The sequence below is a fragment of the Vigna umbellata genome, chromosome 11 (assembly GCF_029865625.1).
Source record: "Vigna umbellata cultivar VRB3 chromosome 11, Vumbellata_1.0, whole genome shotgun sequence".
Classification (NCBI taxonomy): domain Eukaryota; kingdom Viridiplantae; phylum Streptophyta; class Magnoliopsida; order Fabales; family Fabaceae; genus Vigna; species Vigna umbellata.
The window spans coordinates 569,434-595,540 of NC_142175.1; the positions used below are offsets into that span (position 1 = coordinate 569,434).

Consider the following 26,107-nt stretch of genomic DNA (forward strand, 5'->3'; position numbering starts at 1 on the left):
GGCTGCCACTAATGTTGAGGAAGAGAGTTGGCTATGGCACTATAGATTTGGCCACCTAAATTTTAAAAGTTTGAATCAATGGAGTACCAAGCAAATGGTGTGTGGTATGCCACCAATTTACTCTCCTTTGAAGACTTGTGAGAGATGTGTGATAGGGAAGCAACCAAGGAAGAATTCTAAAACCATTATCCAACACAAATAGCAGCAACCACTTGGAGTGGTCTACTCTGACGTATGTGGATCATTGTATACATCATTATTCAGTGGCAATAGATATTTTGTCACCTTTGTGGACGAGTTCACCAGGAAGATTTGGCTATATATGATAGGAGAAGGAAAAAAGTGAGGTGTTCAATCTCTTTGTTAAATTTTTTTCACTGTCTGAAAAGACAGGCTAAGTGGAAACTAAAGATACTTAGAACAGATAGAACATGAAGTAACTGCACCCTACACACCACAGCATAATGGCATGTCTGAGAGAAGAAATCAGACCGTGTTGGATATGACTGGATGCATGCTGAAAGGAAAAAATTTACCATACTGTTATTGGGGAGAGTCAGTAACCAATGCTACCTATTTCTAAATAGATGTCCCATAAGGAGAATGAAGACAGTGATACCAGAAGAAGCTTAGTCTGGAGTCAAGCCATATCTGTTCAGTTCAGGCAATTGGGTAATCCCAACCCAAATATAAAAAATGATATATATAAAACAAAAATGACAAGATAAATCCCACCTTTTGGCATCTTTTCTTACAAAAACCTACTGAAACAATCATTTATTTTTCTGACTATCTTCAACTCCAAAAAACACAATAGTTCACCAACCGAAATCCCAAGTCGACCTAAGCCTCTACTCTCCCAAATAGTGAAAATGGTAGGGCACAAACTCATGAACGAGGAAGAACAAAGGGAAAATCATGAACGGAGAAGATGAATGTAGAAGTGCAAAAGAATATCTACAAATGGGATTCAAGATGTTGTTATGAATAGTTTTTGTTCTTCGTGATTCCAAGGTAATATGATGTATTTTTGTGAATCCCAAACCTAAGTTTGGGCATCTTTGGTCTTCGAAGATGGGTTTGAAAATTTTTAAGTTGTCATAAAATTTGGTTTTAAATGGTCATGATTAAAATTTATGATCAAATTTTATAAGTTGGCAGAAAGAGTGTGGTAGGTACCTAGGATTAAAGGAATTGGCTCTTGAATGGGTTGTTGTCAATGCATGGAGTTAATTTTTATGGTATAGTCTTTATTCATAAATCATTATGTTTTATTTTTTGTTCTATATATGCATCCCAACGATGCTTTGTTTCAGAAACGTAAATGACCCTATCTGTAGATAAGCTCTCTTTCTCGGTTGTCTTGAATAATTACTTTGTAATTGCAAATGAAAACAGGGAAGAAAAAGTTGAAAGAAAAAAGGAAAGTGATGAAAAGAGGAGGATGTGTTTTGTGTTTACCTGGAGATATGTGTTTTCTGCAATCTTCCACGAACCTTCAAAGACACAGATAATGTTCTCTGCAATAAGTGTTAAAATGAATGACACCCCTTATTCCTAACTTGTATCTCTTAGCTTCTTTTAAGTGTAAAACCTTTGAACACTCTAGAATCTCATACTAATCCATTTCAACACGCATTCCTCCTAACAAACAAAAGCATCTCTTCCTTTTTTTACAACATTTCCTGAGTATCGTTTTCCTGTTGTTGGCCCACATGTTTATTTGGGCTTCATCTTCTTATAAAATTTATGTTATTATTATTAAGATCCAATAACTGAATTATATTTACATAAAACTTTCACTTTAATGTTTGAGAACAAAAAGTAAATAAAACTTATTCGGCAGATCATATTGTAAAAAGTAACTTTCCCCCACTTTGTTCTCATACACTATAAAAATATTTTTACATCGATTAAATTATATCTGTATGCAGAGATATGAAAACAAGAGATATAGAAGAAATTCAATTTTTATATCAGATCCAAAACTGATATAAAATTTTTTTATGAAACAAAACTAAAATACCACTTATTAATTATTAGATTAATTTTCTAGTTGAGGAAGATTTATACTAAAATGAGCATGACTATTAAAATTCTCATAGGCATAGTATGTTTCCGTATCTCTTTTTCTCTATTTAGAGTGAGATATTATATTTCGAAAATCTTCATAGTTTACAAATACACTACGAAAAGTCTATCATTAATAGTTTCCCTAACATAAAAAGTCCTTAACAATTCAACACTTAACTTCAATCTCTTTGTTTTTTAGATTAAACCTTTGAACACTCTAGAATCTCACACTAATCTATTTCAACACGCATTGCTCCCAACTAAGAAAAGCATCTCTTTCTTTTCTTTACAACTTTTGAATACTTTCTTCAGTATAATTTTTCTATTGTTGGCCCACATTTTTCTTTGTAGTCTCATCTTCTAATAAAGTTTATTCTAGGTCTTTGACAAACCCATTGACCAAAATCTAATGGATCTGAATTCAAATTTGAACTTTGAAGTGTCATCATAGTAATTAATATGATATAACGCATCTTGATTCAAATAATACCACACAAAACTTTTTCTTTTTATTTATTAATATAAAATAAAATTTGAATTCCTAACAATGGAGAAATATCTCATTATACTTTTAATTGTCATATTATTAACATTGATGCTAATTTTATCTTTTTTATTTTTTCACTATCAAAATTTCACTTAATTTTAAATACCTATATGTACTATATAAACTCTCTGGTTGGTCAATATAGGATGACCGATTGGTCATAAGAATGACCTAACAGTCAATACAAACCAACATTACCAATAGCACGGACTAATTAAAGATAAAGCATGTTTAATAGCGGTTGAGTTATAATTAGCCCGGTAATAAATATAAATCTATCTCAAAATTTATAAATACAAATTTGATGAATAATAGTAGATAATTGCATTGAATTTGCGTTTAATATTTTAACTGCGTAAGCTTGAAATGACATCGAAGTATCTTCTTTAAGTAATTTTTGACTCGGACTTAACTATATATATATATATATATATATATATATATATGAACGCAGGAGGAAGTGTGTTTTGGAGTTGTAGAATCGACCGAGAAGAGTGTGTGATCATATTATTGGTGTTTGTCTTACACTTTGTTTATGCAACTTTAAGTCCATGGTTGGAAAGCAAGAGTAAATGAACACGTAACACATAATCTTTGATGTTTCTTTTAGAGGCATTAGCAGCATGTTGTTCAGTAAGAAATTATTTAAAAAAAATCCAACTTCTCTTATTGCTTCCTGCGTGAGAGGACAATTCCCATATTGATGTATCCATGTAGAAAGTTTGTTTCCCTTTTCCTTCTCAAATACATATTGGATGGCCTCAACTCAAAAATCTGACTAATAACACTGATTTAAGTTTGAAATCAATTTGATAAAGAACTCAAATAAGATAATCTTGAATTTTATCAATGGTAATGATATGCATTTTCCATGTCCTAAAAGTTAAAATAAACAACAAAATCATAATAAAACAAATAGAAGAAATTTATACTGCATAACATGTATCCGAAGACCAAATGTATTAACAAAAATAAAACAAACAAACGATGATGGTTTTATTTGAGAAAATATGATAGGTTCGGGAAAGTATAAGCTAAGAACAAAGTTTCAACGCAACCAACATAAATTAATAAGAAACGGAAGAATAATATGAGATAGCCAAGTTTGTGGTCAAAGTAGTTCTGACTTGGAAACTTTGAGCCTGATCGTGTTCCTGAAGTTGATGCTTAAGATCCTCCGAATGCAGAATCAAAGTTTCTCTGAAAAGGAAATGTCATTCAAAAGATAAACAATAAAAACACATTCAAGTGATCAAATTCATATGTCATCTCTCGTAGAACAATTAATATGCGGATAAAACAAAATACAAGAGATCTTCTTGTAAGCTGGAGAAGCTTTTTGAATGTCTTCAACACCAACATCTTCAAGTTCTATATTCACAACTGAAAACGGTACAGATATTTGAGTTTCACCATGTTCCTACATAGATTCAATCAATCCGTCATAACATCAGCTTCAATCTCTTTATATTTTATGAATAGAAAACAAACAACACTAGTTTTTAGCATGGGAAGTTATATATATAATATTTCACTACATTCAAAAGTAACTGATAAGTGAAGTAATGAACTAACTGATTCTGAATCAGTTGACAACGCTATCGTCTTCTCATATGGTGATGCAGTTCCGTCTTCACAAGTTTTCTTTGTTTCCTGCATAAAATAAACGAGTTATTAAATTGAGTATTTGATTGAATGTGATTTGCAGTAAGATATGTTAACGGAAATAGATTGATTGTGTTGACCTGCGATGAAGTGAAGTCAGTTCCTGATATCTCTGTTAATATATTCTTTATAGGTTGATCTGTCGCTTCTGATCATATAATAAATATTAAACACCTCTCATAACGTAATTCACAAGATTAAAAGTGTGTGCTTTTAATTATAAATAATATTTTTAAAAGTGTAAGAGTATTTGTTTATAAATGATATTTTGATAATTAATACAAGCTAGCTTCAATTGCTTATTTTCTTCCGTTAATTTTTTTCCTCTTCACTTTGTATTTTTTTCTCTCTGTTACCATAAATGAAACAAAACATCTATGCTAGAGAATAGTTTTACTTTATCGCATTATGAATTTCTTAAATAATCTGTTTCCAGAAAATAAATAAATTAGAATGCAAAAGAAAAAATATGCGTCTGAAGAAAATATAAATAAATAAATACAAAATAACTTTAAATAAAAATTAATGATTTAAAAATAATATTAATTACATAAATATAATATGTTTGGAAAATTAGGGCGGTCAAAATTGCACACAGTTCAATTTGACTGACTATGAGTTGACCAATTGGTTAAAAAAATTAGTCTGACGCGACATTGGGGAGTTTAATGAACCGATTGACTTTGCTTAAAACACAATGGCAGATTTTTAATTTATTTTATTCGATCAACTGTTTTCTAATTTGAAAACTGAATTCAAATTCTAAATTAATCGAATATAACCATAGTAGAAAAGAATCATCATATAAATATGCCTCAGTGATCATGGCATATGTAAAAAAAAATTATATACAATAATAATAGTAAGAGTTGTAAATGATAATTTAAATATCATATCAATATGCATACTAAATCCAAACACTAAATGATAGTTCTAAGTAGTATTTAAATAACATTTGTGTAATTTTAAAAGTGGATCCAACGTATTTATTTTAAAACTCAATTTCAATTTGAAAATTATAATCCAAAACCGAAAACATGTGTTAGGTTATTGTTTTACTACGATGTGATAGTTTTAAAACTTTTTATCACAGCTTGGTGAGTACCCAAGACATGTTGAGTAAAGAAAATAAGTAGAAAAAAGAGAGTCAGAACCTGTAGAATTAGTATTTTGAGAATTGGTAAACACTGAGTTAGATGTTCTCTGAAAATCTCCATCATTAACATCTTTAGATATGGCCATTTCTTCTTCATCATTTTCCTGCATATATATTTATTGAAACCTTAATCTTTTTGGTTATTAGTGTTTATAAATTCAATTTAGTAATAATTCATTAATAGTATATGATGTTAGAGGAATATGAAGAGTAAATAAAGTATTAAAATCTCAATAACTATTTGAGTATATTTTATTAATTTTTATTAAATATTTTAATTTAATTTATACTCAAAATTCTTATATTTTTATTTTTTGTTTAAATGAGTGACATAACTATTATTTTATGTCATTATTTTGCTCATTTGTTTTTCGTTGTTAATATAAACAATATACGCGACGTGTATATTATACCTTAATTGAAAAATAGCACTGGTATTAATGACTTTTGTTTATTATTATTTGAGTGAGCAGAAATAGTATCATTCACGTTATCTATAAACTCTCGTTATATTTGATCTGTTTATTTTTCAAATGCAAGATATCACTCAAATGTAAATCAGTTGTGTGAAAACCTAGAGTGGTGGTGATTTTTACAAGAGAATAGTATAATATTTTAATTATAAAAGGTTTAAGTTATATAAATATTTTTAATAGTTGAATTTCATTTTATATAAAATTGTCGTTTCTCTAAACCTTTTCTTTAAGTTTTTTCTCTATTATTTCTCTTTAATTCTAATCTCAATCTTTATTAGAGATCACAGAATCGATCATAGCAATGAACTCTACATAACTATTAAATCAAGGAGTATATAACAAAGTAAGCACTAGTAAAAAAATAACGTTTTTAACTCATATATTATGACTCGGTTTTTGTTGAACCAAAGCATATCAAAACACGGTGGCTAGGACGAAACGGCAATGAGGACGCAGCTGATAGCGTCCTCCTCGAGCTAGGTTGGGCCAAAGTGCGAAGATGAAGCTATGGAAGTGGAATTTGTGCGGAAGTAATGGATATGGTGGTGGGCTCACAATATTGGTGAGGTTTTGGTGAGTATTTGTGGTAGGATGGAGGTGTTTGATGGAACTCCGGAGAGGTTGGGCCAACTCTAGAGAAGGGTGGTTAGAGGGACCTCAACTCAAAAATCTGACTAATAAGACTGATTTAAGTTTGAAATCAATTTGATAAAGAACTCAAATAAGATAATCTTGAATTTTATCAATGGTAATGATATGCATTTTCCATGTCCTAAAAGTTAAAATAAACAACAAAATCATAATAAAACAAATAGAAGAAATTTATACTGCATAACATGTATCCGAAGACCAAATGTATTAACAAAAATAAAACAAACAAACGATGATGGTTTTATTTGAGAAAATATGATAGGTTCGGGAAAGTATAAGCTAAGAACAAAGTTTCAACGCAACCAACATAAATTAATAAGAAACGGAAGAATAATATGAGATAGTCAAGTTTGTGCTCAAAGAGCCTGATAATGTTCCTGAAGTTGATGCTTAAGATCCTCCGAATGCAGAATCAAAGTAGCTTGAGTCTTTCAACATCATCCAACCAATCCTTATTGAAACCACAGTTACGCAGATCTTTTAACAATTCAACAAATTCAGAGTGGCTTGACCCCAACATATCAAACACACTATGGCTTTGGAGAAACTTCAAAAGCTCAGCCAGACAAGTGTAGGCAAAGCCCTTGTATCTCTCAGTCATGGCATCGTCTGCTAAACGAAGAGAAGGATGCTTCACAAGGAAATTGCTTAACAGAGCCAAGTTCTCCGACCCCAAATGCTTCTTAGAGACAAGTTGCTCAAGCTCCCTTCTTACACTATAACCAGAACTTGAATCTTGAGTGATCTCAGCAAGTTTCTCTGAAAAGGAAATGTCATTCAAAAGATAAACAATAATAACACATTCAAGTGATCAAATTCATATGTCATCTCTCGTAGAACAATTAATATGCGGATAAAACAAAATACAAGATATCTTCTTGTAACCTGGAGAAGCTTCTCGAATGTCTCCAACACCAACATCTTCAATGGTTTCAAGTTCTATATTCACAACTGAAAACGGTACAGATATTTGAGCTTCACCATGTTCCTACATAGATTCAATCAATCCGTCATAACATCAGCTTCAATCTCTTTATATTTTATGAATAGAAAACAAGCCACACTAGTTTTTAGCATGGGAAGTTATATATATATAATATTTCACTACATTCAAAAGTAACTGATAAGTGAAACAATGAACTAACTGATTCTGAATCAGTTGACAACGCTATCGTCTTCTCATATGGTGATGCAGTTCCATATTCACAAGTTTTCTTTGTTTCCTGCATAAAATAAACGAGTTATTAAATTGAGTATTTGATTGAATGTGATTTGCAGTTAGATATGTTAACGGAAATAGATTGATTTGTGTTGACCTGCGATGAAGGGAAGTCAGTTCCTGATAATACCTCAGCTTTAGCATCAATTGAAAAGTCTTCTTTTGCTTTTGTCATTTCATTCTGACTCCTAATCTCTGTGGTTTTATGGTCTTCGTCAAGATCATCTGCTATCACTGTTAATATCTTCTTTATAGGTTGATCTCTCGCTTCTGATCATATAATAAATATTAAACACCTCTCACAACGTAATTCACAAGATTAAAAGTGTGTGCTTTTAACTATAAATAATATTTTTAAAAGTTTAAGAGTATTTGCTTATAAATGATATTTTAATAATTCATACAAGCTAGCTTCAATTGCTTATTTTCTTCCGTTAATTTTTTTCCTCTTTACTTTGTATTTTTTTTCTCTCTGTTACCATAAATGAAACAAAACATCTATGCTAGAGAATAGTTTTACTTTATCGCATTATGAATGTCTTAAATAATCTGTTTCCAGAAAATAAATAAATTAGAATGCAAAAGAAAAAATATGCGTCTGAAGAAAATATAAATAAATAAATACAAAATAACTTTAAATAAAAATTAATGATTTAAAAATAATATTAATTACATAAATATAATATGTTTCGAAAATTAGGGCGGTCAAAATTGCACACAGTTCAATTTGACTGACTATGAGTTGACCAATTGGTTAAAAAAATTATATACAATAATAATAGTAAGAGTTGTAAATGATAATTTAAATATCATATCAATATGCATACTAAATCCAAACACTAAATGATAGTTCTAAGTAGTATTTAAATAACATTTGTGTAATTTTAAAAGTGGATCCAACGTATTTATTTTAAAACTCAATTTCAATTTGAAAATTATAATCCAAAACCGAAAACATGTGTTAGGTTATTGTTTTACTACGATGTGGTAGTTTTAAAACTTTTTATCACAGCTTGGTGAGTACCCAAGACATGTTGAGTAAAGAAAATAAGTAGAAAAAAGAGAGTCAGAACCTGTAGAATTAGTATTTTTAGAATTGGTAAACACTGAGTTAGATGTTCTCTGAAAATCTCCATCATTAACATCTTTAGATATAGGAGGCTCCGTCTTAAGATTTGAAGAAGGTATGACCATTTCTTCTTCATCATTTTCCTGCATATATATTTATTGAAACCTTAATCTTTTAGGTTATTAGTGTTTATAAATTCAATTTAGTAATAATTCATTAATAGTATATGATGTCAGAGGAATATGAAGAGTAAATAAAGTATTAAAATCTCAATAACTATTTGAGTATTTTTTATTAATTTTTATTAAATATTTTAATTTAATTTATACTCAAAATTCTTATATTTTTATTTTTTGTTTAAATGAGTGACATAACTATTATTTTATGTCATTATTTTGCTCATTTGTTTTTCGTTGTTAATATAAACAATATACGCGACGTGTATATTATACCTTAATTGAAAAATAGCACTGGTATTAATGACTTTTATTTATTATTATTTGAGTGAGCAGAAATAGTATCATTCACGTTATCTATAAACTCTCGTTATTTGATCTGTTTATTTTTCAAATGCAAGATATCACTCAAATGTAAATAAGTTGTGTGAAAACCTAGAGTGGTGGTGATTTTTACAAGAAGAGAATTGTATAATATTTTAATTATAAAAGGTTTAAGTTATATAAATATTTTTAATAGTTGAATTTCATTTTATATAAAATTGTCGTTTCTCTAAACCTTTTCTTTAAGTTTTCTCTCTATTATTTCTCTTTAATTCTAATCTCAATCTTTATTAGAGATCAGGATCGATCATAGCAATGAACTCTACATAACTATTAGATCAAGGAGTATATAACAAAGTAAGTTTTCATTTTTTCCTCTTTTAATCATTTTAGCCCTTGTGGTGCATGTGCTCCTAGGGTGATGCATGTGATTGGAGATTGTTCTTGGTGAATCTCTGTTGCTCTTATCATGATGTTATGTTTAAAATTTTAATCGGGGTTTTGATAAGTTTTGTAGGTGATCTTGTGTAGAATATAGCTTTAGAAAGAGTAACAATGTGAGAAGGGATGTTTCTGTTCTCAAGTTATGGAAGTTAATTTTAGTTATTTCATATGTGAAATTCATTCTCTTTTGTTGTGATTTTGAGCCTAGAATTATGATTTTCTTTTGGTCTGTGTTGATTGAATTGTTAGATAAGTTTGTGGTATGTTGAAGCTACTAAAAATCTAGTTTTGTGATATGTGGTATAATGAATATGTTAAATCTAGTGTTGTGGTATGCTTGTGATAATAGATTATGGAATTGATCTTTTGGCCCAACCTAACTCGAGGAGGACGCTATCATTTGGTATCAAGAGCTTTGGGTCTACAAGAGCTAAGTATCTTGGTCCTTTACCTATCTTTGTGTATTTCTTGTTGTTATTGTGTTGTTCTTTATTGTCTTCCATTGTTTACATCCATATATGTTATTTTTATGGTTCTAGTTTGTTCTTTAGCGGAACCATTCGGTTTTTACCACTAAGTTTCCATATACATGTGTTGTGGTGTGCTTTTATATTTTTGGAGTCTTTCTTCATATATTTGGTTTTGTTTTAATGTCATTTTTGGGTTATTTTTTATTTTTAATTCCATCCATGTTGTCTAGAGTCATGTGTAGTCATTTTTATGTCATTTTCTCTTAGTTCGGGCTTTGCAAAAATCATAAAAAAATATGTCCCATTGGGATTTCGAAATTACACTATATACATCCATTTGAGTGCTTTTTTTTTCTTTCATATTTGAGTTCATGCTTGTCATTAGATCATTGTCAAGTTCTTAGAGTTAAGTTTCTCTTGTGTTTCTTTGAGTTTCATACTCTATTTTTGATTCTAGTAAGATTTCTTCCATTTTTTTGAGTCATGAACTTTGAGCTACCCAAACAAATTGTCCAGATCTAATTTGTGTTGAAAAACAAAAGTGTAGACAAAAGTAAAAAGCCAAAGTAAAAAAAAAAAAAGTTAAAGTACAAGCAAAAGCAAAAGTGAAAAAAAAAAGTTACTTTGACTTGAGACTTTGACACGAGACTTTACCATGACACTTGGAGATGATACTTGGACATAATACCTTGACATGACACTTGGACATGACCCTTGGATATGAGACTTGGACATGGCACTTTTGACAAAATATTGTCTCTGCCTACATTGCACCATTAGCTAAGTGTTTGTAAAGATAAGAAGTAATAATTCTCTATTATAATTGTTTTTGGTTTTATTCATCTATTCTAGTGTCTTTCTTTAGGTAATTCTTTTAAGTGCCTAGCCTTTATTTTTAAGCTTTATTTTCTTGATTTTCTTGTTCATTACTCTCTGTTTTGTCTCAACATAACTCCTTTTGAAGAGTTATTGTTCAAATTGGCCCTTGATTTGCATTCTCTTTGGATTCCTACCTTTCGGATTTGGTTTGATATTTGGTGTAGGATATTTTTTGGAGGAAAAACGAAATTGGACATAGTATATTGGGTGATCGGAGACCTCTTTGGACCTTGAAACCTTGAGGAAGAGACAAGAAGAAAAGGAGTGAAACACTGTAGAGAGGAACACACATTATTTATTTGTATTACATATTTTTGAGTTGTAAAATTGTATTGCTTTTGGATTTGTAACTCATAACCTTGTTAGGTATCTTGGGGTAGTCTATGATACTCAATCCCATATCCTAACAAAGACTTGTAAACCATATTGAAAACGTTTTTAGTTGGTTAAAGTTTGAAGGTTCCAAAGTGCCTTCTAACTTTACCATTAGGTCGCATAGTCTAGTTTAATTGTTGTCTTTAACTACTTATAATTTATTGTGTGTTTACTTGTGTATCAAACCTAATTCCATTTGAGAAGTTTGGTGCAAGAGAACTTGAGGTAAACTTTGGCTAGGAAAGACTTGGATTTTAAGTGATTCTTAGTGATTCTCCTCTCTTTCCTGGAAGTGAACTTGAGATTATTTTGCCTCCTTAAATCTCTAAAGGAATTTACTTTTGAAATACAAGTTTGTGTGTGCATTACATATTTTGAATTTTTTTTAAGAATGTCTACTAAGGAACCTTCTTACCAAATTGATAGTGATTATAGTGAAGAGGCCCAACCAAATTTAGAACAAATGGCCAAGGAACTAAAATCACTAAAACTTTGGCAAAAACAAGAATCCATTTTGAAAGAAAAAGAAAGAGTTGAAAGAGAACAATATCTTGAAACCTTAGAAGAAGAGCTTAGAGTTCTAGCCCAAAAACAAGAAAAGGTTCAAGAAGAGATAAAGAAAAGTAGGAGTAGGAGTCACTCAAGGAGGAGTTCAAAAACTCCCACAAAAAACACATACCCTGAACAAGATAGTAGGACCGCTGCCCAATTCTACCAACATCCTCCACCTAGAAGGTATAGAAGGGAGAGTGAACAACCACCACGAGAGATTAGGCTAGACCTTCCTCATTTCCATGGGAAAGAAGATGTTGAGGCATACCTAGATTGGGAAATGAAAGTAGAACAACTTTTTGAGTGTCATCAAATAATAGAGGAAAGGAAAGTTTCCCTAGCCACCCTAAGCTTTCAAGGGAATGCCATGTATTGGTGGACTTCCCTAGTGAGAGAAAGAAGACTCTCCAATTCCCCTCAAGTCCAATATTGGAATGACTTAAAGAGTGCTCTAAGAAGAAGACACATACCTTCCTACTACCATAGAGAGCTTATGGATAAACTCCAAAGGCTCCAACAAAGAACCATGAATGTGGAAGAGTATAGGCAAAAGATGGAAATTTACATGATGAGAGCGGGAATTAGGGAAGAAGAAGGAACCACCATTTCTAGATTTCTAAGTGGTCTTAATCTTGATATTAGAGATAAAGTGGAGTTGTTGCCCTATCAAGATCCCAATGATTTGGTACAAATTTGCATAAAAGTTGAGCAACAACATTTGAGAAAAGGTTTGAAAATTGACCACTCTAACTCTAGTGTTAAGAAAGACTATAGGAGGGAAGGTAAGCAAGTGATGGAAGAGGAACCCTCTAGGAATCTATGGAAGGAGAAAGAAAAAGATAGATCAAGGGAGGGAACATCATTACACACTCGTACTAGTGAAATTAAATGTTTTAAATGTCAAGGTAGAGGTCATATGGCATCACAATGCCCCACTAAAAGGACCATAATCTTGAGGGATGTTGACTCATATAGTAGTGAAGAGGAGGAGGAGAAAGGCACAAGTAAGGATGAGAGTGAAGGAGAAGATTCCTACCCATGCGAGGGAGATCTCCTCATGATGAGAAGAGTTTTGAAGAATCAACCTAGTCCCCAAGTCCAAACCCAAAGAGAGAACATCTTTCATACAAGATGTCAAGTTTTAGAAAACACGTGTTCTCTTATTGTGGATAGTGGCTCATGTTGCAATTGTTGTAGCACTAGGTTGGTTGAAAAGTTAGCCTTAACTATATTGCCTCACCCCCAACCTTACAAACTTCAATGGCTTAATGATGGTGAAGACATGATAGTTAATCAACAAGTGAAGGTTAAGTTTTCCATAGGGAATTATGAAGATAGTGTGCTATGTGACATAGTACCTATGGAAGTTTGTCACATCTTGTTAGGAAGGCCTTGGCTTTTTGAAAAGGAAACCATACATCATGGTCGTACCAATGAGATAACCTTCAACCATAAAGATAGAAAGTTTGTACTTCATCCTCTCACACCATCTCAAGTTGAAACAGACCAAGTACAAATGAAAAATAAGAGAGAAAAGGAAAGAGATGACACTAACATATACAAAATCAAATGTTCAGAGTGTCAAAGCAATACACACATGTCCAATGAGTGTCCCAACAAAAGAGCCTTCATGTTAAGGGCCGCAGGCTTGTGTGAAGATTCAAAAGGGGTATTCTTTCCATCTTCCTTTAGTAGATTGGAAAGACAAGACCAAATAAGACTTGGTGGTAAAAAAGGAAGTCACTCCAAATGCATATGCATTCAACACAAGATAAGCCAGAACTTAAAAGGAAACTACATAATTGGGTTGATTATTCTAATAACACTTACTTTATCTCTTGTTTTTTGCATAAAGTTATTTGACCCCGGAGGGTTTTGTTGATACATAAGTTGATCAATATGAAGAAGAGGGTTTTTGAAGAAACTTAAAGATTTGAGGACAAATCCTTTTTAAGAGGGAGGGTATGATGGCATATGCCCTAGCCATGGTTAAGCATACTTAAGAAGAGTTGGATTCATCTATGAAAGGTGGGTCCGAGCTCTAATCATCATGAGCCATCAACATGTTCTTAGTAAAATTGTGTGTATTTTAGACCTTGTATTAAGGGTCAAATAGTATAGTATTTAATTTTAGGCCTTGTATTAAGGGCTAAGTATTGTATGGTTTGTAATCTTATTTTTAAAGAGTGTGTCCCACCATGGGACATGATGGCCACATGGCAAGCTCTTAAGTGAAGAGTTTTTCTTAAGAAGGAAGTGGCCATGTGTCATTTTCTAAGTGGAGAAACTCTTACTAAAGTGGATTGCCATATGTCACTCTAAGAGTGGAGAAACTTTGCAAAAGTGGATTGTCACATGGCACTTTAAGAGTAGAGGAACTTTGCAAAAGTGGATTGCCACATGCTACTTCAAGAGTGGAGAAGACTTTACAAAAGTGGATTGCCACATGGCACTCTAAGAGTGGAGAAACTTTGTAAGAGTGTACATGTCTCTTTAAGAGTGGGTAGTTTTAGGGTTTATTATCTACTTTGGAGACACCTTTCTCTATAAATAGAAGGGTCTCCTTCCTTGTAAAATCACTTGATGAATTTGAATGTTATTATGCCAAAATGTGTGCAAACATATCTTGTCTCAAGTCAAGGCTAGAGCATCCCATGAGGTCCCTCTAACCACCCTTCTCTAGAGTTGGCCCAACCTCTCCGGAGATCCATCAAACACCTCCATCCTACCACAAATACTCACCAATATTGTGAGCCCACCACCATATCCATTACTTCCGCACAAATTCCACTTCCATAGCTTCATCTTCGCGCTTTGGCCAAACCTAGCTCGAGGAGGACGCTATCAGCAGCGGTGACGGAGGAAGGTGACGGAGGGCAGATCTAGGCGCATGGAGGGACGGAGGTCAGATCTGGGCACATGGAGGGGCGGAGGGCAGATCTGTGACGAGTGGAGAACCACCCGAGGGGACGGCGGAGGGGGAGCAGATGAAGTTAGTGATGGTGGCGAGGAGGGTGGGAACGACGGAGGATATCTTGCCAAGCTTCGTGGGGACGGCGGAAGGGGAGCAGAGGAAGGCAGTGTTGGTGGATGCTGGCAAGCTTCGTGGGGGAGATGGTGGTGGTCGGAGATGCTTATGTTGGGGGAAGAACAAAGAAACCCATGTGCGAAGAGGAAGAAATTTGATCTAAAACGCTTCAGCTTAAGTCCATCTTCATCGGTGCTTCTGAGTTTCTGCTTCTGAGTTTCTGCTTCTCATTGCTATTATCACTTTGGTTTTATGGGTTGTAATTTTGACATTGGTTGTTTATATGTATGAGCTCATTTGCTGCTTCTCTATACAGATTTTTGATATTGATTGTTGTAATACTGTGTCTTGTTTGATTTTTGTTATCGTTTTCTTGTTTGTTTTAGATTCTTGAGCATTGGGAAATCTTGAGTTTGTTTGGCACGATGAATGAACCGTGAACCGAGTCTAAATCTGAAAAAAAAACATGAACGTTATTATCTCGGTTATCTAAGAACCGAGGCATATTCCTATTTCGTTTTATATCAGTCTGAAACCGAAGCATAAAACTTAACCTTTTACCTCGCCTGCATATGCCTCGGTTGTAGAACCGATGCCTATAAACATATACAACTGGTGTCTTTACTCTTTATTGTACTAGTGAAGTTTTCATTTGGCCTCTTTTAATCATTTTAGCTGTTGTGGTACATGTGCTCCTAGGGTGATGCATGTGATTGGAGATTGTTCTTGGTGAATCTCTGTTGCTCTTATCATGATGTTATGTTTAAAATTTTAATCGGGGTTTTCATAAGTTATGTAGGTGAGCTTGTGTAGAATATAGCTTTAGAGAGAGTAACAATGTGAGAAGGGGTGTTTCTGTTCTCAAGTTATGGAAGTTAATTTTAGTTATTTCATATGTGAAATTCATTCTCTTTTGTTGTGATTTTGAGCCTAGACTTATGATTTTGTTTTGGTTTGTGTTGATTGAATTGTTAGATAAGTTTGTGGTATGTTGAAGCTACTAAAAATCTAGTTTTGTGATATGTGGTATAATGAATATGTTAAATCTAGTATTGTGGTATGCTTGTGATAATAGATTATGGAATTGATCTTTTGGCTGAGAATGATGTTTTAAATCTATAATTGGAACGTAGTTGATTGGTTTAAAGTATGATATGTTGTATAAAAATTGACAAAATCACGAACAATATTTTATGAGGCGTATAGTTTCACTGTCCTTAAGAACTTATCCACAGTGTATTGTGCAAGTCTTCTATGATATAACAGAAACTTTCCAGAAAATTTCTTAGGATTTCAGAACTAGAAAGAAACTCTACAAGAGAGTAAAAAAATAAACTCAGGATATAAAGATGATAGGAAAAGAATGAAAGAAAAACTAAGAAGATAACTTGAGGAATAAAGTTTCCTCTAGAGAGAAGAAAAGAAAGCTTGATTTGGTGGATTTTTAGGAATGCAAGGTCTATTTATAGAGCATAAACTTGGTCATTCTTTTGCAATAAAATATAATTAACATTTTACAACATGATATAAACTTTGGTATGGATGGTACTATTCCTAATTGTAGGATTTTTATTGTCTTTATTATGCAAACACAATGTACGAGGTTATACATTGTTAGGAAAGTTCTAAATTTGAGTTTGACAAAGGAGCAGGGAAGGGTTTCTTACTGGGAAAAACTATTGGAAATCCAAGTGTGAGTCTAAGTCTCACCACTAGTACAGGAAGAGGAAACGACAACGGTCATTTTTGTCCATAGACAGCGGTTCTCTAACCGAGGCATATTCAGGCGAGGTAAAAAGTCTACTTTTTTTTGTTTCGGGTGCAGACCGAGGCATAAGATTATAAAAATTTTGCCTCGGTTATTGCCTTAACCGAAGCAATAGGTGTTTTTATTTTTTTTATTTTGTATTTTTTGGTTAAATTATTGATAAAAGAAAGCCAAAGATTAGTGTTTAGCCAGAGACGAGATCAGTGGTTGTCATCTTCTGTCTATTGCATAGAAGGGCATAGCACGGTGGTTACGGCAACACCCCATCACTCACTATGAAGCAGTCCTTGAAGTTCCAGGGTGATGAAAACCACCACGAACACAGCACACAGCGACTCCGCCACCGCCACCAACTTTGTTTCCGAGTTTTGCTTCTCACTCTCTTCAAACTTCACATCTGGCCCAATTCACATCACTGCCACCGCCACCCCCATTTTTGTCTCTGCAATTCAAACCCCAATTCAGCCACCTCTCTCTCTGTAAAATCGTTTTCTCCGATACCCTAACACCCCCTTCTCCTCTCCCTCCCACACCTCAAATTGTGTCCAACAATCTTCCTCGGGTTGGCAGAATCTGAAATTGGAAGAATACACAGACAAATCAAACCCTAACATTTTGGAAAACTCTAAGAACGATGCAAAGTTAAGGGAAGCAAGACCGACGGAACAATGGAAGCGAGAGCGGCGGAGCGAGTCGCGAGAGCGACGAAGCGAGATCGCGAGAGCGAGAGTGACGGAGCGAGATCGCGAGATCACGAGATCACGAGAGCGAGAGCGAGATCGCGAGAGCGAGATTGCGAGAGCGAGATTGTGAGAGCGAAAGCGACGGAGCGAGGGCGCGAGGGAGCGAGAGCGACGGAGCGAGGGCGCGAGGGAGCGAGAGCGACGGAGCGAGGGCGAGGGAGCGACGGAGCGACAGTGCGAGGGAGCGACGGAGCAACGGTGCGAGGGCGAGGGAACGACGGAGCGAGGGACTGAGAGAGTGATGGAGCGAGGGACTGACTGAGAGAGTGACGGAGTGAGAAAGTGAGTGAGGGAGGGAGTCAGATCTGGAGGTGGAGGTAGAAGGAAAGGAGGGAGAGCGAGGGAGCCAGGGAGGGAGAGCGAGGGAGCTAGGGAGGGAGCCAGATCTGGAGGAAGAAGGAAATGAAAATGAAAGGTTACGTTTTTTTTGGTTAAGATACGTGCACATATGCCTCGGTTCTCTGCTCGCCTGAAGCAATACATCCATATAGGTCTCGGTTCTACACCTGACCGAGGCATATAGTTCTCAGAAAAAAAATGAAAAAAAATATAAAATGATTATATACCTCGGTTTCCGTTTAAACCGAGGCATAAACATTATTTCGCATTAGCAGGTAGACTTTTAGGCTTCGGTCGTTGCTTTAACCGAGGTAATATGACTTATATGCTTCGGTTGATTTTGAACCGAGACGTATAAGTTCGATTAAATTACAAAAATGCCACCGCATTTTAATAGGCTTCGGTTTCACCTTAACCGAAGCCTATAACACGAGTTTAAAAACAATTTTTTTACTAGTGCACATTGGATATTGGATAGAAATGAGAAAGTAAAGCACTATATAAAGATGAAAGACTCATTAACCTATTACCTTAAGGTTTTGGGTAGAGAGTAATGTCAATCCTTTATATAGTTGGGCTCATATCTCATTGGTGTTTTTTGGTATTGTGTCTCTCTGGTGAACCTGCTCCTCGATAGATCCAACAGAGACAACCTCTGGTTGCGCGAGTTGGGTTTTCTAGCTTTGAGTCATCTTAGGAAATTTTGGATTCGTACTTCGTTAAGCGTTGAATCAAACTAAAATTTTGACAGGTGGCCCTAGACATATGAATATTTAGTTTGACCATTGATATCTTGGATTAGAGCTTTGTGGTTACAATAATGTTTTTCATCATTTTGATATACTTATTATGCAAATGAAATGGAAAATAAATTATGCATTGTAAATGTTTAGATTGTATTAAATTATATGTGGTGAGATTGGTTGAAAGTGGGAAACATATGTATGACATTGTGTGTTATATTTGTTGGGTTATTGGGCTCCCTTCCTATGTAGAGAATATGTCCAAATAATGTGGACCTTTATGTTTCACTAGGTTAAGTAAAGATGGGCCAAATTAGTAGAAGGTTATAGTATAAAAAACAATTTCAGTGTTCTTATGACAGGAACCTTATATGTGATATGGTGTAATCCATTGACACTGCCCTTACAATGAAACAAGGGCCACTACAAGTGCACAATTTCCATTGAATCTAACCTCAATGCATGATATCTAAATAATTAAGTTTAGAAGAATGTTTTGATGTGTGGTATATAGTTTTACATCTATTTGAAATGTATTGAGGTATGTTATGATATGATTATATGATATGATTATTGAGGTATGATGTTTCTTTTATAAATTAATTTATCTTTTTTTTTCAATAATGATCACCTTAACGATAAGAAAATGAAAATGCACTTCTAGAAACACTTTTAGATAACGAGAATCCAACTCTCTGATTAGATAGAAAATAGTAATTTTTGTAATGTATAGTTTTGTGATAGAACAGAACATAGTAGTTTGAGATGTATATATGTTATGTTAATATAATTATACTTTATAGGATAACAATAGTAATATACTATTATACTATTAGTTATGAAAATGTTTTATTTTATTAGCCATAAAAAAATGAGATGTTACGAGTATTTTTTTTTTTAAGTTGTTAAAAATACTGCTTTTGTTTCCTATTATGATCTACCCATTATGTGCGTAGCGTAATGGTATTTACACTATTGGAATAAAAATTTATGCGAGAAGTATCATTTTCTTAGTGTGTCATGTTGTTGGTTTATCAGATAGGATTTTGTATTTTAATTGCTCATTGAACTAAAACAAGAAACTTACTGGTGAATGTGTTTTATCTAGAGGAAAATCTGTTGGTGATATTGGCATTGATGAAGCTTTTCCAACAACAATTTGTTGTTCTTCCTCTACTCTTTCTTTGCTTTCTTTCACTACATCCTCACGTTGTTTGTTGTCTTCATCAATCTTGGCAAGAGTAGATTGGTTTGCATTGTTCTGTGATGAAGTTAACTCACTCCCTCTGCGTGATGCTGCTTCAACTTCAGTCCGAATTCCAGAGTCTTCTCTCCTTGGATTCTCATTGCCAATCTCTTCGGGTTTAAGATTATTAAGAGCTCCACTTATTTGCTCATGGAGATCCCGATTTTTGAAATATTCTACAGAAAAGATAGTAACACCCTATTCAAAAAGTACTAACAAGAATAAAATAAAATGTGTGCGCTTAAGAATCATAATTTTAAAGTTAAATTCTAAACATATATATATATATATATATATATGTTATCTTTTAAATAAAAAATAGTTTAAATTCTTGCATTAATTAGTTATATTTCTACAATATTTAGATCGTTTGTAGTTAATGACTATACTAACAACATTTTAGACCTTTTACATATTTTTTTAAATAATTATAATAATGATTTTTTATTATTCCAAGCTTGTGATATCTTTAGTAAAACTAATGAAAAACCAATGCGTAATGTGTAAAAAAATCGCATATAGTACCTGTCAAAGAATATGAAAAATGTTTGAGATCTTGAGGGAATGAAGAGATGTACGGTTTTGGACAATTCCTCACCAAACAATGTTTTACGGTAAGAAATTCAATCTTCTGGCGAAGGCTTGGAAGTTCAACAAAGCCTGCAGTTTTCAGATTTGGAATCTCAACCTTTTCATCACTGTTTCCCTCGAATACTTCCTCTAGCATACTTGCTTCCATGATTAACAGAGCTTCTAACATGGCTACCATTTTGGAAGTTGAAACGGGAAAGATGCATTTCAATTTGCTGCATTCTCTTATGATAAGTGCTTTCAGCCTTGGGAAAAATGGCTTTCTCTGATTCTTTGCATCCTCACCAATTATCTGTTTTAATTCATTGCATCTATAGATGTTAAGTGCACCTAAATATGGTAAACATTCCAGCACAGAAGCACAAAATAGTACTTCAACTTTTTCACAACTCTGAATATGTAACTCAGTAACGTTTTGTAGAGTGAAAAGAATCTTGGATGTATCATTCAAATTTTTCAGTTCCACACTCATATTTTGTGCAATCACATCATTTGCATTGGGCTCATTTACCTGCAAGTGTTCACCATAGTCAGAAAATGCCTCATGCTCCCACCCAGACTATACAATAAATCTATCTTTTCTCTTAACTCATTCCTCCAATAACAAGATTCAGAAGTCAACTTAATTACTAATAAACATGCGAAAAAAATATAATGGCCTCATCCTTTTCGATCGTATATATATGCATCTTCAAAAATTGAATTATTATCTTATTAGTTTTTTAATGATGCTTCAGACAAGAGAAAAGAGAAAACACATGTGGCATTTTACGAATGAATATTTTATATTTTTGGTAAAATACTACGTAATTATACAATATCGTGCTTTAAATTTATCTCATTTTCAAACAACTGACGTCATTGTTAAATAATTTTATTCTGAAAGAATAAAGAATTTAGTTTTATTACATGTTAACTGTTTACATGAATAATAAAAATTGTGTTTGACACATGTAACAATGTATTACGAATAACTTACCTGCGTTAATTAAATAACTAAATGTTTAATTCCTCCACAGAATGTTTTATAAATAAAATATTCAATTTTTCAAATTTCAGCCATTAGCTATCTATTGTTGCGTATCAAAAGTTTAATAATATCATGTTTAGGAAATTTATTTCTAAAAGAGTGTTTTCAATTTTAAACACAAATAAAATATTAACATAATGTTAACCTAATTGAGATGAGATGAGATTGTTATATGATTAGTCATAATTATATAAAATGTTAAACCTTTATGTTCAGATAAAATATAAGCATAAAAAATACAACACATGTAAGATAAAGAGGAGTTAGAAGGTTACCATTGAGAGAGAAGAGTCTTGCAATTGATCCTTGGAATCGAAAGGAATTTTGGTAGTTCTCCCTTTGTTTTTATATTTATGGGTCCAATGTAAAACCTTATATGTTATGGACTTTGATTCTATTTGTCCTTTGCTCTCATCTTTGGAAGTTGACTTCTTCACTAATGAACACAAGGACTCATCACATTTTTGAAAAATGTCCACAAAATTAGGCAAGTTCCATAGATAAACATCTTTTATTATGACGTCTTTTAATTCTTGATGTAAATCTTCCTCTTCATGCTCATGTTGGTATCGGCCAAATAAGTATTTTAGCCCATCACAGTCGCCTATTCTAGTATCTTCAAGTTTTGGAATTTTTTGAGTCACCGGAAGTACAAATTGTAACAGGTGACACTCGGAGACATGAAGAGTGGTTAAATTTGGAAATATTGAAATAGTACTCTTGTTATTATTGTGAGTATCAACTATTTCTTCTCCAGAATCTTTCCATTTGTTTTCATCTCTTATTATACTTTTCAATTGTTCACAACTACCTATCCGCAATGTCTCCAACGACAATAGGCTTTGTGTCGTCGACCACTCAAAAAGAGATATCAACATTGGACATTGCGAGATAGACAAGCATTTAAGATTGCAGAGGGAGATCTTGCTCTTAAACAATGCGCCTTGCAAATGTATGCAATTAGATAGATATATTGTTTCTAAATCTTTTAGAAGTTCAGAGGGAAGGGGTCCATTGCATATTTCTTTCAAATTTTCCATTCCTACAAGTTTAAGCATAACCAACTTGGATAAGGCACTTTGCACAAGAGAATCATTATTGTCAATTAGGCATGTGAGTTGTGAATTATCTGCCAATTCAATCTCCATTAGATTACTCGTAGATTCATCTTCAGGAAAAATAATATCAGGTATGAGATTTTTCCATACTCCTAGAGGTCCACTTAATCTAAGAATTTCTGCTTTTTGAACTAGATTCTTCAATGTCTCCTGAGAAAAAATTTCCATAGCGTTATCCACATGCAGGGAATTCCTTAAAAACCATTCAGGGTAAAAAAATTCCCCGACGCTTTGTTGCTCTATACAAAACCTTTGATAGTTAGGAAGCTGTAGATGGCAATCTTTAAAAATTTTATTATACTTAGTGGTTAATAAATGCAACTCTTCCAATGAAGAACAACTTCTAATCACTTCAAATACATTGCTCCTTTTAAAACGACAATAAATCAACTTCAATAATTTAAGATTCACCAGTTTTCCAATCTCCCTAGGCAATTCATCCATCATACATCTAACCAACTCGAGAGTCTCAAGGGCCTGTAGGTTTCCAATAATCGAGATGTCACCTAATTTGAATCTTTTGAGGTATAAAGATTTGATATTGGTCAACCTTTGAATTGACTGAGGCAATGATAACCTTGCTCTAGGTCCAAAGAGTACAAAGCTATTTGATAAAATCAAAACTTGAAGCCCTGGTATGTTTTCAAAGAATGAATTTGGGACCTCCACATGATCACATGTCTTCATGTAGACAATAAGAATAACAAGTTTAGATCCATCAAACTTGGAGTAAAACAAATCATTGATTTCTCCTCTACATAATAAATATTCAATATCCTTCCCCTTTTCAACCTTTTTCATTTCATCCTTCTTAGATGTATTCACTGCCACAATCTTCTCGTTAGCTATCCACAAAGCCATTTCACGAACCAAGTCATGCATTTTTACTCTTCCAGATTTACAATTCAAAAGTAAACATGAATTTATGAGTTTATTGTTTGCTACAATAACTTTCTCACGACATTCGTCGTAACTGTCATCGTCATCAATTTTCTCAATGAGAGTTGCTCCTTTAGCAAGTCTGACTAAAAGTTCTTCAGATATTTCTTCATCTTCTCGAAACAAAGAACATAAAAGGAACAATTTCTTGGTTGTTTCATCCTTCATATTGTCATAACTATACTTTAGACATCTATAAACGTTTCTCAGACTTTCGTCTATATTATCATGTACGTGCATGGACTTTTGTAAGGATTTTAAGGCTACATCCCATTCTTCTCGAAGTCGTGAACCCTTTAAACTACGACCAATTAAAGCAATTGCAATTGGCAATCCTTTACATTCTTTGGAAATTTTGCGACCTATATCAAGAATGCTTTTAGAGGAATTATCTCTTAAACCAGCATACTTTTGGAACAATATCCATCCCTCTTTCTCAGGTAAGATATTAAGTTTAATTATCTTCTCACATTCCATTTTATTGCATATTCTTATATCGCGAGTGGTCACAAGAATTCTACAATTGTTATGGTTGCCCTTAAATGGAATACCTATTTCTTCAAAATTGATATCTCCCCACACATCATCTAGAATCAGAAGAATTTTTTCACCATTAGTTAATCTATCCTTCAACTTTTTAGGCCTCTCTGATTCGGTACAATCCTTCAATAACAGTCCTAATGGTCCTGCAATATCATCTTGAATCTTTTTTATATCAAGGTTATTAGATATTGTAGTATCAATTACTTGATTATAACATTTTGACTTCTTAAGCTCCTTACCCACCTCTATTGCTAATGTTGTTTTTCCTGTGCCCCCCATCCCTTGCAATCCAATCATATAGTTGTTGTCATCTTTCAAGGCATTAAAAAGTTCTTCAAATTTCAACTTTCTACTTTCCAATGAAATGTAGTTTTGAGAAGAGTGATATTCAATGTCAGGAACATCACGACTGATTCCAACATTTTCCAAGTTGTTGCGTTCAACGCGTTCAACAAGTCTTCTAATCTCCTTTGTCTTACTTTCCAATTCCTTCCCCCTACTATATTGCCATTTGCAGTTAGGACACCATCCAAAGAAACATGTCACTTTCTTTTTGGTGTCTTCTTCAATAAGTTCTATAGCTTGCTTTTGCCAATGTTTGACATCTTTTCGTATGTTATCACCTGATCTCGTTGCCACTCTAGCATACTCTTCCCATGTTTCCTTTTCTGCTATCAAATTTTCCCTTTCCTTTTCAAAGTCATCAGTAATGCATGTGAAGCAACAAATATAACGTGATTGTTCTACTGTTGCATTAATCAATTTGTCTAGATTTGACTTTGCCAAATCAGATACAACGCTCACCATCTAAATCAAATTAATTACAAGAAATTTAATTTATAATAAAATCATATTTTTTCAATAAATTAAAGAAAAACTATAATACATTTTCATTATCGACAAAAGTGAAATATTTATAACCCTAACAAATATAATGTATAAATCCATTTAATGGATACATGTAGTGCTATTAGTTAATTCATATTAGTACCACTGTATGAATCTAGCATACTTTCTTCATTGATTCCTTACGTACCAATTGGAATCTTGCAAACGGTAACATTCGAAATGTGCAATATAACTCGTGCATAACATAATTATGATGAGGAGCTCAACATTGTAAATCTCGAAGGAGGCAAGGAGGTTAAGGTCGACATAGGACTACTCAACATTGAAGATGTTGGTGGTTTTCGACTTGGTAAGGACGGGGAAAACCTTTGTAGATAAGAGAGGTTGGTGACTTGCTATCTCAATGATGGCGAATGGAACTTCTAGTAGGAATAAATAACCCACACAATGTGGAGGAGGATAGAGAGAAGCAACGACTTCATTGTCCCTATGTAGATCCAACTATAAATATGAACTTTATGTTGGAAGTTCAAGTATTCCTCTATATTCTATAGCATACGAATTCTTTATGAATTTTCCCTATATTTTTTTATAACCTAACTAGTGAGAAAAAATATTATATAAACTATGTAGTCATATTTGTTTATCTGAAGATGTTGGAAATGGTAAAATATTTTATATTTTCTCGGAGTGTATTAAAGCCTAAAGAGACTAATGATAAATAATATGAGATACTTTTGATAGAAAAACAAGCTTTATGTGAATAAATTTATTCACTTTTCAGATATATTTCAATGTAAACAAAACATTACAATTTATAGACTCTAATTTTCTTTTTTATCATTTCCAATTCTTAGACTCTCCTACGTAGACATAAGATTCCTATTAACCAATACATTAAATTGCTAACTCCCAGACAAAACTCCTAAGCAAATTAATTACCTATAAAATATGTTGAATAACCCCTCTTTTAAGTTTACCCTAACAAAATTCTCCCATAAACTTAAATACTTCTTCCATCCTATATTTCGATCAGGTTTTTGTAATTATTAAACAACACAATAGCCAATGACTTTGTAAACAAATTTGCAATT

General features: G+C 33.1%; 1 protein-coding gene, 1 long non-coding RNA gene and 1 pseudogene across 4 annotated transcripts in view; 1 reads left to right on the forward strand and 2 right to left on the reverse strand.

The window, feature by feature from the left end:
• Nucleotides 1-3,615: 3,615 nt before the first annotated feature.
• Nucleotides 3,616-4,394, reverse strand: LOC148190694 (uncharacterized). The gene is made up of 3 exons (XR_015782920.1): nt 4,366-4,394; nt 4,196-4,273; nt 3,616-4,040 (listed from the first exon to the last, which is right to left on the reverse strand). It is a non-coding gene; the product is annotated as an uncharacterized LOC148190694 (long non-coding RNA).
• A 2,391-nt stretch (nt 4,395-6,785) lies between these two features.
• LOC148190695 (disease resistance protein UNI-like) overlaps nt 6,786-26,107 on the reverse strand; it is a 30,843-nt gene continuing 11,521 nt past the window's right edge. Inside the window, exons 2-9 of one of the 3 annotated variants that reach the window (XM_088101756.1) lie at nt 21,840-24,971; nt 20,469-21,045; nt 19,785-20,119; nt 8,861-8,999; nt 7,918-8,057; nt 7,714-7,791; nt 7,454-7,556; nt 6,786-7,327 (exon numbers count right to left, since the gene is read on the reverse strand). In XM_088101756.1, the coding sequence (XP_087957882.1) occupies nt 6,981-7,327; nt 7,454-7,556; nt 7,714-7,791; nt 7,918-8,057; nt 8,861-8,999; nt 19,785-20,119; nt 20,469-21,045; nt 21,840-24,971 (4,851 nt within the window). In that variant the 3' untranslated portion in view covers nt 6,786-6,980. Of the gene's footprint in view, nt 7,328-7,453; nt 7,557-7,713; nt 7,792-7,883; nt 8,058-8,860; nt 9,000-19,784; nt 20,120-20,468; nt 21,046-21,839; nt 24,972-26,107 lie in introns of those variants that run through there. The other 2 variants (XM_088101755.1, XM_088101757.1) reach the window with 2 other exon arrangements.
• Nucleotides 11,939-13,573, forward strand: LOC148190696 (uncharacterized; annotated as a pseudogene).